At 40.2% G+C, this 12,048-nt stretch overlaps 1 protein-coding gene across 2 annotated transcripts in view; it reads left to right on the top strand.

The window, feature by feature from the left end:
- Positions 1-12,048, top strand: part of LPP (LIM domain containing preferred translocation partner in lipoma) — a 626,627-nt gene that overhangs the window by 163,718 nt on the left and 450,861 nt on the right. For both annotated transcript variants that reach the window (XM_060010952.1, XM_060010953.1), the window contains exon 3: positions 1,829-2,029. In XM_060010952.1, the coding sequence (XP_059866935.1) occupies positions 1,837-2,029 (193 nt within the window). In that variant the 5' untranslated portion in view covers positions 1,829-1,836. The remainder of the gene's footprint in view (positions 1-1,828; positions 2,030-12,048) is intronic.

Below are 12,048 nucleotides of genomic sequence, written 5' to 3'. Positions count from 1 at the left end.
CCGGGAAGATCCCACATGCCATGGAGCGGGCCCATGAGCCATGACCGCTGAGCCTGCGCGTCCGGAGCCTGTGCTCTGCAACGGGAGAGGCCACAGCAGTGAGAGGCCCGCGTACCGCAAAAAAAACAAAACAAACAAAAAAACCACTTTAATGTTGTCATCTCATTGGTTGTCATGAAACTCTGTGAGTTAAGGACAGGGAGCAGGGGAACCTGGGACAGCAGATAAGGGCAGCGGGGCTGCTCAGGGTCATGTCACCCCTCCTGGCGTGGTGTAATGCTACCCAGGCCACGCTGGGCCCCATCTCTCCCTGGCCATCCCACGTGCTGAGGCCTTTATTTTTTCCTGCATTTCCAGTTTTCTTTGTTGTTACAGACATCTGGAGGTAATTATGGAGGCCTCTCAATTAATTCAGTCCAATTAATAAATTATGGGATGGATTTGGGGCTGGGAGAGGGTGAGGGAGCCTTCCGGGCCTCCCCGCGCTGGAGAGCTCTTGCAATCAGACTTGGAGAGCCCTCCTCAGTGGCAGTCTGTGAGGCTTGGCCCCAGCCTGCAGGCTGCCTGTAGGGTTGGTTGGCTTACACTGACACCAAGACATCGTTCTTCTTTCCTCACAGAGTATCTTTTAATCCCAGTAGGATAGCCCCTGGACTGGCTGGTGTATCCCCTTCCTAGCTGAGTTCTTCCTAGAGGTCCTGTATGGTATCCGCTCAGCAGAGTTCCTGATGGGTGTTATACGGGGCTGCCCTGTGCATTATAGGGGTTGAATATTTTAGCCCCTGGCTACTAAGTACCAATAATTGTCCTAGGCATTGTGGCAGATAATGTCCCTCCTTGCAATTTCCAAGTGCCCCTTGGTGGGGAGCAGTACTGCTCCTGCCAGAGGGATCATTTTAAATGTCCTGCCATGCATTAGTCATACCCTTGTTTCAAGAATAAACCTTTGGGGGTTCCTTAATGCCTGCAGAATAAATTCAAACTCCTCAAGCTTGCATGCAAAGCTGTCAGTGCTTTGGTTCCATCCCACATTTTTAGTTCTTTTGCTAGCTACTTTTCCTTGTTCCCCCACAGCCACGCTAAATTGAAGTACTGTGTGCTTTTCCGCTCATGCAAGGTTGCCTCCTTTGTTGGGGCCTGACCTCTACTCAGCACTCAAGGCCCAGTCTGAAGGTTGCCTCATTAATGAGGTCTTAGTTCCGCTCCCTGCAAGAAGTGATCTTATCTTTTTCTACATTCCAGCAACACTTTATTTTTTTTTACCTCATTTAGATAATATCACCTCATTTAGGTAACTTACCACCATTTAATTGATGTGGTAATCATTTTAATAGATTATTAATAAAATTGAAGCTTTTTTCCAACCTTGCTAGTATAAGATTCTCCTACCATAGAAACTTCTTAAGGTTAGGGACCATTTCTTACTCATGTCTATTTCCTGAAGAGTCCTAGGCACTAAAATAGGTAACTGTTGGAAGAGAGGAATTCTAGATTGGTTGAGGGGAGTGTTCAATTTTTCTCCTCCTCCAGTTAAGGCAAGTTTTTCATAACTCTCCTTTTTTTCCTCCCCTCCCCTCCCTCCCCTCCCCTCCCTCCCCCTCCCCTCCCTCCCCCACCCTCCCTTCCTCCCCCTCCCTCTCCCCTCCCTCCCCTCCCTCCCTCCTTCCCTCCCTCCCTTCCTCCCTTCCTTCCTTCCTTCCTTCTCAGAGTCCTTTTTCAAGATTTTATTAAGTATGGATTAAGAAGAAGTAATAACGAAGTGAAGTATATTGCCTTCATTTTTGTGTTTCTTTAAAAACAACTGTTGTTTGTTTCTTTTTAATTCCAGATTCAACAATGTCTCACCCATCTTGGCTGCCACCCAAAAGCTCTCCTGAGCCCCTTGGCCATGTGTCTGCACGGATGGAGACCACCCATTCCTTTGGGACCCCCAGCATTTCAGTGTCCACACAACAACCACCGAAGAAGTTTGCCCCCGTCGTTGCTCCAAAGCCGAAGTACAACCCATACAAGCAACCTGGCGGTGAAGGTGAGTGAAGGATTGCAGAGGTGGGTGCCCCAAATGGGAGAGTTCAATATAATAAAAAGTGATCTGTAGTACAATGTTGTGTTGGAACAAGGTAGCTCAAGAATTTGTGGTGTGGTTATCATAGTGTATAGACTGTCAAAGGTTAAAAGGCATCAAGTAACCATCTAGGCAGCTCTTCTTTGGGGAATAAAGATTGAGATCTCTTAGGGGTTATATGACTATGGTTATACAGTGAGTTCGGGCCAGAGCTAAAACTAGAACCCTCATCTCTTCATTCATAGCTCAGTGCTCTTCTACTGCTGTGTCCTCCATCCCCATCCCACTGTCTTGTAGAAATGTGTCTACCACCCAGTCGTCCCTCCCCCTTGCCGTTGGACATGTGTCCAAAAATGATTCCAAACAGTGGACTCCCCTCTAATGTGAAGGGAATAAAGACACGGTTTCTTACAGAGAAGGAGGCAGAGGTGTGAGGAAGTCTAGCGGGTATGACGATCGATGCACACTCAAGGGGCAGGATGGGGCAGGTCCTATATTGTGTTGGCGTATGTGAGAGGGAGGAGAGAAGCAGGTAGTGGTTGCATTTCAGACCCCTCTACGAGGGGTCAGATTCACCACGAGTGCTGTGAATGCCGGTGAGTTGTCGCCTTGGCCGACTCTTCCTGCATGGAGATGTCCCATCCTCGTCACTGTACTCTGTGAGGTTCTCCCACTGTCTAGCTGGTTCTCTAGGGACAGTGGCATCATCTCTGATCCTCTGCAGCTCTTTGCTCAAATGTTTGTTCTTTCTTAACATGCCACCTCACACCCTTCTGTCACCCGTCACAATCCTATTTGTATCACCTTCTCCAGTGTCTGGACTTGACCTAGATCCGAAGTAATCACTCCTTTCCCTGGGTTTCCACATACATCTTATTCTGACTGTCAACTTCCTACTTCTTTTGTTGTTCCTCCTGCTCATTGTGGAGCACAGGCTCTGGACGCGCAGGCTCAGCGGCCATGGCTGACGGGCCTAGCCGCTCCGTGGCATGTGGGGTCTTCCCGGACCGGGGCACGACCCCGTGTCCCCTGCATCGGCAGGCGGACTCCCAACCACTGCGCCACCAGGGAAGCCCCCTCCTGCTCTTCTATCTGCCACTACTGACCAGATAGTCCGCGTGAGGCACTATGCTTTTCATTGTCATTTTATTGCCTTCCCTATAACCCCATGAACTAAGTATTTTTTCACATAAAGAAATGGAAGCTTAGAGAAAAGAGGTGACATTCTCTGTGGTTTTGTGGCTACAAAGTTTCTGAAGTGAGGCTGTGGTCTTCACCCAGCCTGCTATGCTGCTGGTCCTTCTCTTCCTGGCATATGTGGCACTCAGGCCCCATATGATGGTGATACTTCCCTACTTCCTTATAAGAATGTAAGCTTTGTTTCCCCATTTAAGCAACAAGACGTGGTTTCTCACTCATCCTTATGTTCCTCTTGGCTCTTATTATGCTACTGTGTTTTTAGTGGGAATGATTGTGTATGGTCAAATGTATGTCTGTATGTTCCTATGTGTATATATATTTGGATGGGTGGCGGATGGCTGCATGGGTGAGTGCACTGCTCAGTAATTCTTCTCTTGCAATAAACAGTTTGGAATGTGGCATCCTCTCTCGAAGCAACTCAGTCTCGCTGAATTTCTGAAGTCTTGAGTCTTTCTTGCAATTCTGCCAATCTCTCTTTTCTTTTTAATATAACCTTTTTTGAATACGTAAAGGAAGAAATTTCCCTTGCATATATACATTTTAAAGACAAACGTGGATAAAGGTTCATGGATATTCAGACTTTTTAAAATATAGCTCCATCTCTTCATCTGCTATATATTATGACATGATATTTGTTAGAAGTGTAAGATTTGCTTTCCTTTATATTTAATTTAAATGTTAGTGCATCCTCTGTTGCTCTCAGTGTTTTTATAATTCATGTTATTTTTGTTTAATTTTTTATACACTTTCTAAAGTTTATATCCATTTTCTTTTTTTGTCCATTTAGAATGTTCTGTACCATTAGTGAAATCCCCAGGTAGTAGGTAACACAGTTTTCATTTACCGCGTGAGTTGATGAGGTCTCGTGTCTCAGCTTACACTATTGCCATTCTTTGCCTATGTACATACGCGCCCTCAATTTCTAGCCCATAAAGCCTTAACATTCATAGCTTAATTCAGGCCCTGACTTCCAAGAACCTCAGCCACAAAGACAGAGTGTAGAACTAACAGAAATCACACAGTCCACCTTTCGCTGGTATAAAGATGAGAACTGCAGTGCAGAGAGTGTGAGTGTTTTTTTCAGAGATGCACGGCCTGCTTGTGGTCAAGTTGGTACCAGTCCTCGGGTCCCCTTTGTTTGAGTCCAGAGTTATCAGGACTTTGTATTGTATTCTACTCTGTCCCTCAGCCATAACCTCTATGTGTCTCATACAGTCCTTTTCACAACTGTCCTTCTAATAGATTTACTTGTGTATGGTCCTGTCTCCTTTGGTAGACTCGGACCTTTTAGAGGCTGGGGCTGCCTGACTCATACCTTGACTCCCAACAGCCTCCAGCAGGACACCTGACACCTAGTAGCTACTCAATGATGTTTGCGGTGATAATAGTAAAGTACAGCAATATGAGCGTGCTTTTCCAGGCACAGATTCGAGCTTCTTAACCACTTTTTAGGCTTTATGGTTCTGTTTAAATTTCTTTTACCTCGTCGTCCCATTCCTTGAGCTTTTTAGCCCAGGATTTGTTTAACCACTGCTACCTTGAAGTTACCGATTACATTTCTCACCTTCGTATTATGTCTGTAATCTCTGGGGTTTGCTTTCTCATTTTTAATTTCTGACTGTGAAAGTAGAAAAAGTATCCACATGTTTTCCACATCAACTTATATTTATGTGATACCGTATGTTATAATTTTTTTACAAGGTATTCTGCTAATAACTTTCTCTAAAGGGCTTTGGCACATTTAAGAGTAGGTGTACTTTTTTTTCCAAGTTAGTAGCTCTTTAGCCCTTAGGGTCTTTTTATTTTACTACCATTGTTCTCATTTTTCATTGATTTTTTTTTTTCAACAACTTGTGTGTCTCTTGGAATGCCCCTGCATTTCCAAATACCTCTTTGTGTCCTGTACTATATGCTTATGAGCCCATATATATATTTTATTGTTTTGTCTTCTTGCAAATTTTACCATGTTAAGTGTCTACGTATTTTTTTATGGAATGAAGTTGGTATGTATATATGGTTTTGTCTCATCACGTTCTGTTCTAGACTGATGAGAGCAATAAGATGATGCAATTTTTCTTTTGGTCTTTAAAGTACTAGCAGTAGTTGTTTTTTTCTTTTTTTTTTAAATACGTATTAGTGGATATATGTCAATCCCAATCTCCCAATTCCTCACACCACCACGCCTACCCTGCCACTTTCCCCCCTTGGTGTCCATATGTTGGTTCTCTACATCGGTGTGTCAGTTTCTGCCCTGCAAACGGTTCATCTGTACCAGTTTTCGAGGTTCCACATATATGCGTTAATATACTATATTTGTTTTTCTCTTTCTGACTTACTTCACTCTCTATGACAGTCTCTAGATCCATCCATGTCTCTACAAATGACTCAATTTCGTTCCTTTTTATGGCTGAATAATATTCCATTGTATAATAATATTACATTGTACCACATCTTCTTTATCCATTCATCTCTCGATGGGCATTTAGGTTGTTTCCATGTCATGGCTATTGTAAATAGTGCTGCAATGAACATTGGGATATCTTTATGAATTACGGTTTCTCTGGGTATATGCCCAGTAGTGGGATTGCTGGGTCATGTGGTAATTCTATTTTTAGTTTTTAAAGGAACCTCCGTACTGTTCTCCATAGTGGCTGTATTAATTTACATTCCCACCAACAGTACAAGAGGGTTCCCTTTCCTCCACACCCTCTCCAGCATTTGTTGTTTGTAGATTTTCTGATGATGCCCATTCTAACTGGTGTGAGGTGATACCTCATTGTAGTTTCGATTTGCATTTCACTAATAATTAGTGATGTTGAGCAGCTTTTCATATGCCTCTTGGCCATCTGTTTTTCTTCTTTGGAGAAATGTCTATTTAGGTCCTCTGCCCATTTTTGGATTGGGTTGTTTGTTTTTGTGATATTGAGCTGTTTATATATTTTGGAGATTAATCCTTTGTGATTGATTCGTTTGCAAATACTTTCTCCCATTCTGAGGGTTGTCTTTTCATCTTGCTTGTACTTTGCTTTGCAAAAGCTTTTAAGTTTCATTACGTCCCATTTGTTTATTTCTATTTTTATTTTCATTACTCTAGGAGGTGGATCAAAAAAGATCTTGCTGTGATTTATGTCAAAGAGTGTTCTTCCTGTGTTTTCCTCTAAGAGTTTTATAGTGTCCGGTCTTACATTTAGGTCTCGAATCCATTTTGACTTTATTTTTGTGTATGGTGTTAGGGAGTGTTCTAATTTCATTCTTTTCCATGTAGCTGTCCAGTTTTCCCAGCACCGCTTATTGAAGAGACTGTCTTTTCTCCATTTGTATATCCTTGCCTCCTTTGTCATAGATTAGTTGACCATAGGTGTGTGGGTTTATCTCTGGGCTTTCTATCCTGTTCCATTGATCTGTATTTCTGTTTTTTTGTGCCAGTACCATATTGTCTTGATTACTATACCTTTGTAGTATAGTCAAGTCAGGGAGTCTGATTCCTCCAGCTCCATTTTTTACCCTCAAGACTACTTTGGCTATTCGGGGTCTTTTGTGTCTCCATACAAATTTTAAGATTTTTTGTTTTAGTTCTGTAAAAAAATGCCGTTGTTAATTTGATAGGGATTGTATTGAATCTGTAGATTGCTTTGGGTAGTATAGTCATTTTCACAATATTGAGTGTTCCAATCCAAGAACATGGTATATCCATCTGTTTGTATCATCTTTAATTTCTTTCATCAGTGTCTTATAGTTTTCTGCATACAAGTCTTTTGTCTCCCTAGGTAGGTTTATTCCTAGGTATTTTATTCTTTTTGTTGCAGTGGTAAATGGGAGTGTTTCCTTAATTTCTCTTTCAGATTTTTCATCATTAGTGTATAGGAGTGCAAGAGATTTTTGGGCATTAATTTTGTATCCTGCAGCTTTACCAAATTCATTGGTTAGCTCTAGTAGTTTTCTGGTGGCATCTTTAGGATTCTCTATGTATAATATCATGTCATCTGCAAACAGTGGCAGTTTTACTTCTTCGTTTCCAATTTGTATTCCTTTTATTTCTTTTTCTTCTCTGACTGCCGTGGCTACAACTTCCAAAACTATGTTGAATAGTAGTGGTGAGAGTGGACATCCTTGTCTTGTTCCTGATCTTAGAGGAAATGCTTTCAGTTTTTCACCATTGAGAATGATGTTTGCTGTGAGTTTGTCACATATGGTGTTTATTATGTTGAGGTAGGTTTCCTCTATGCCCACTTTCTGAACAGTTTTTATCATAAATCGGTGTTGAATTTTGTCAAAAGCTTTTTCTGCATCTATTGGGATGATCATATGGTTTTTATTCTTCAATTTATTAATATGGTGTATCACATTGATTGATTTTTGTATATTGAAGAATCCTTGCATCCCTGTGATAAACCTCACTTGATCATGGTGTATGATCCTTTTAATGTGTTGTTGGATTCTGTTTGCTAGTAATTTGTTGAGGATTTTTACATCTATGTTCATCAGTGATATTGGTCTGTAATTTTCTTTTTTTGTAGTATCTTTGTCTGGTGATGGTGGCTTCATAGAAAGAGTTTGGGAGTGTTCCTTCCTCTGCAATTTTTTGGAAGAGTTTGAGAAGGATGGGTGTTAGCTCTTTGCTATATATTTGATAGAATTCACCTGTGAAGCCATCTGTTCCTGGACTTTTGTTTGTTGGAAGATTTTTAATCACAGTTTCAATTTCATTCCTTGTGATTGGTCTGTTCATATTTTCTATTTCTTCCTGGTTCAGTCTTGGAAGGTCATAACTTTCTAAGAATTTGTCCATTTCTTCCAGGTTGTCCATTTTATTGGTATGGAGTCACTTGTAGTAGTCTCTTAGGATTCTTTGTATGTCTGTGGTATCTGTTGTAACTTCTCCTTTTTCATTTGTAATTTTATTGATTTGAGTCCTCTCCCTCTTTTTCTTGATGAGTCTGGCTAATGGTTTATCAATTTTGTTTATCTTCTCAAAGAACCAGCTTTTAGTTTTATTGATCTTTGCTATTGTTTTCTTTGTTTCTATTTCATTTATTTCTGCTTTGATCTTTATTTCTGCTCTTATCTTTCCTTCTACTAACTTTGGGTTTTCTTTGTTCTTCTTTCTCCAGTTCCTTTAGGTGTCAGGTTAGATTGTTTATTTGAGATGTTTGTTGTTTCTTGAGGTAGGCTTGTATTGCTATGAACTTCCCTCTTAGAACTGCTTTTGCTGCATCCCATAGGTTTTGGATCATTGTGTTGTCATTGTCATTTGTCTCTAGGCATTTTTTGATTTCTTCTTTGACGTCTTCAGTGGTCTCTTGGTTATTTAATAATGTACTGTTTAGCCTCCCTATGTTTGTGTTTTTTACATGATTTTTCCTGTAATTGATTCTAATCTCATAGAGTTGTGGTCAGAAATGATGCTTGATATGATTTCAGTTTTCTTAAATTTACTGAGGCTTGATTTGTGACCCAAGCTGTGATCTATCCTGGAGAATGTTCTGTGCACACTTGAGAAGAATGTGTAATCTGCTGCTTTTTGGATGGAATGTCCTACAAATATCAATTAAATCTGTCTGGTATGTTTTGTCATTTAAAGCTTGTGTTTCCTTATTAATTTTCTGTTTGGATGATGTGTCCATTGGTGTGAGTGAGGTGTTAAAGTTCCCCACTATTACTGTGTTACTGTCGATTTTCTCTTCTATAACTGTTAGCAGTTGCCTTATGTATTGAGGTGCTCCTATGTTGGATGCATGTATATTTATAATTGTTTTATCTTCTTCTTGGATTGATCCCTTGATCATTATGTAGTGTCCTTCCTTGTCTCTTGTAACATTCTTTGTTTTAAAGTCTGTTTTATCTGATATGAGCATAGCTACTCCACCTTTCTTTTGATTTCCATTTGCATGGAATATCTTTTTCCATCCCCTCGCTTTCAGTCTGTATGTGTCCCTAGGTCTGAAGTGGGTCTCTTGTAGACAGCATATGGATGGGTCTTTTTTTTGTATCCATTCAGCAAGTCTTTGTCTTTTGGTTGGAGCATTTAATCCATTCACGTTTAAGGTAATTATTGATATGTATGTTCATATTGCCATTTTCTTAATTGTTTTGAGTTTGTTTTTGTAGGTCCTTTTCTTCTCTTGTGTTACTCAGTTAGAGAAATTCCTTTAGCATTTGTTGTAGAGCTGGTTTGGTGGTGCTGAATTCTCTTAGCTTTTGCTTGTCTGTAAAGCTTTTAATTTCTCCATCAAATCTGAATGAGATCCTTGCAGGGTAGAGTAATCTTGGTTGTAGGTTCTTCCCTTTCATCACTTTAAGTATATCATGGCACTCCCTTCTGGCTTTAGAGTTTCTGCTGAGAAATAAGCTGTTAACCTTACGGGAGTTCCCTTGTATGTTATTTGTCGTTTTTCCCTGCTGCTTTCAATAATTTTTCTTTGTCTTTAATTTTTGCCAATTTGATTTCTATGAGTCTTGGCATGTTTCTCCTTCGTTTATCCTGTATGGGACTCTCTGCTCTTCCTGGACTTGGGTGGCTATATCTTGTCTCATGTTAGGGAAGTTTTCGAATATAATCTCTTTAAATATTTTCTCAAGTCCTTTCTCTCTTCTCTTTTTGGGACCCCTATAGTGCGAATGTTGTTGCCTTTAGTGTTGTTCCAGAGGCCTCTTAGGCTGTCTTCATTTCTTTTCATTCTTTTTTCTTTATTCTGTTCCGTAGCAGTGAATTTCACCATTCTGTCTTTCACGTCACTTATCTTGTTCTTCTGCTCAGTTACTCTGCTATTGATCCCTTCTAGTGTATTTTTTATTTCAGTTATTGTATTGTTCATCTCTATTTGTTTGTTCTTAATTCTTCTTGGTCTTTGTCAAACATTTCTTGCATCTTCCCGATCTTTGCCCTGGATCATCTTCACTATCATTATTCTGATTGTTCCCTATCTCCACTTCGTTTAGTTTTTTGTCTGGGGTTTTATCTTGTTCCGTCATCTTTTACATAGCCCTCTGCCTTTTCATCTTATCTATCTTTCTGTGAATGTGGTTTTTGTTCCACAGGCTGCAGGATTGTAGTTGCTCTTGCTTCTCGACACAAAGTCTGCTAGTGTTGGAGGGTCTCCTGCAGAGGTGGGGGGCACCTGTGGCTCACCATGGGGACAAGGACACTGGCAGCAGAAGTTCTGAGGAGTACTCCTTGGCGTGAGCCCTCCTGGAGTCCGCCATTAGCCCCACCCAGCAGTAGTGTTCTTTTTCCTGTAATCAGGGTCCTTTCTTTGCTTCAAATTTTCAAAAATTCCTCAGAGTCTTAGACTTTGATGGCAGAATAGGGTATAGATCTTTCTTTTTTTTGTCCTTGGTAGATACCAAAGTACGTGAGCTTTTTTCCTGTACTAATACATTATTTTATGGAGATAGTTTTGAAATTTTCCTACTGTTATAACTCTGGCCGTTGGAAATTTTCTCTTTCTGTCTCTGTCTCTCTCTCTCAGTAGTTTGGCTGAATGACATTTGATAGTATTTTGTATCCCTCATTACAATAGATTATCATACAGAATGATTTGTAAAGTTTGCAAGTTTGTAAAGTTGGAGTTATCTTACGGCTTGAGTTTGACTTTCTCCAGTGTCTCAAGTTTCTTTTAAAAAATATTTTTTATATAAGATTTTTAAAAAAATGAATCCATAGGGTACAAATTCCAGGTGACCCTTTCAGTAGAATTCCTTTTACTTGTACACTCCTTTGTAGTTCATACAGCACTTCCATATTTATTGTTATTTAATTCTCAAAAGAGAGTTTTTACTGTAGCTCTCTGAGTTAGGTAGAACAGATGCTATTGCCATTTTACTGAGTGGTAAACTACCAGAAGTGAAATAAGTTTTTCCATAATCATGTAGTTAGTAAAATTGTAGAGCTAGGCTCTATTCTTTATATCTAGGGCTCTTGCTGATTTTAAAGGTTTCTATTTATTAGAGATTGGGCTAGAGAGCCTCATCTATTTTAACTCCATTATTTTATTATTTCATGATTTTTCTTTGAAATTAATTTCAAAATGGTTGCTCTTTTCACAAACTTTTCCTATGTATATTACCTTATACACTTCTGTAAAACATAAACAAAGCCTCTGTTTTCAAGCTTTGCCTACATCGCTTCACCTTGACTTGTAAAGTCAAATCAGAATAGGTGAAGTGAATTCTATTCAGTGAGGGTCCTAAGCCTGGAAATTTTTTACTAGATCTCTCTGTGCTTTCTACTACCTGAGGTTACTAACCCATTCTATGGAGAGGGAATAGTTATAGGTGATTGATAATCTGGGGTAAACATAGTAACCAGAGCAAACGTCCTCATAAGCAACTGATCTCTCCTGATGGAAATGGCAGCCAAGCTTGTTTCCATCCCACTCTCCTGCCAGAGCCATTCTTCATGTTTTAACCACAAAATCTTTGCGCAGCAGAACTAGAAAAGTGTTTGAAGGTTTTCTAGGCCAATTCTTTTACTTGTCAGATGTGAAAACTGAGTCTGAGAGGGAAGAGAATGTCTTCCAAGGTTACCCAAGAGTTTGGGGCTGAACTGGCTCCAGAGCTCAGGCCCTGAATGTGCTCATTCCATTGGGTCTCCACTGACTTAGGTTGGAAGAGACAAAGTTGGGGCTTGGTTCCTAGGAATTGATGAGTCTGATTATTGTTACTTGGTGCACAACTAGCTTTCAGTGATATGAAGTCATGTAACTTGGTCAGGCAGCACATATTTGTTTTCTCAACAGATGGCTAGAATGTGAGGGAAACGGATGGCCACCTATGGCAATATA

This window comes from Delphinus delphis, chromosome 4 (genome assembly GCF_949987515.2).
Source record: "Delphinus delphis chromosome 4, mDelDel1.2, whole genome shotgun sequence".
Lineage (NCBI taxonomy): Eukaryota > Metazoa > Chordata > Mammalia > Artiodactyla > Delphinidae > Delphinus > Delphinus delphis.
The sequence above is the reverse complement of the archived record's forward strand: the minus strand, read 5'-3'. Positions and strand labels throughout refer to the sequence as shown.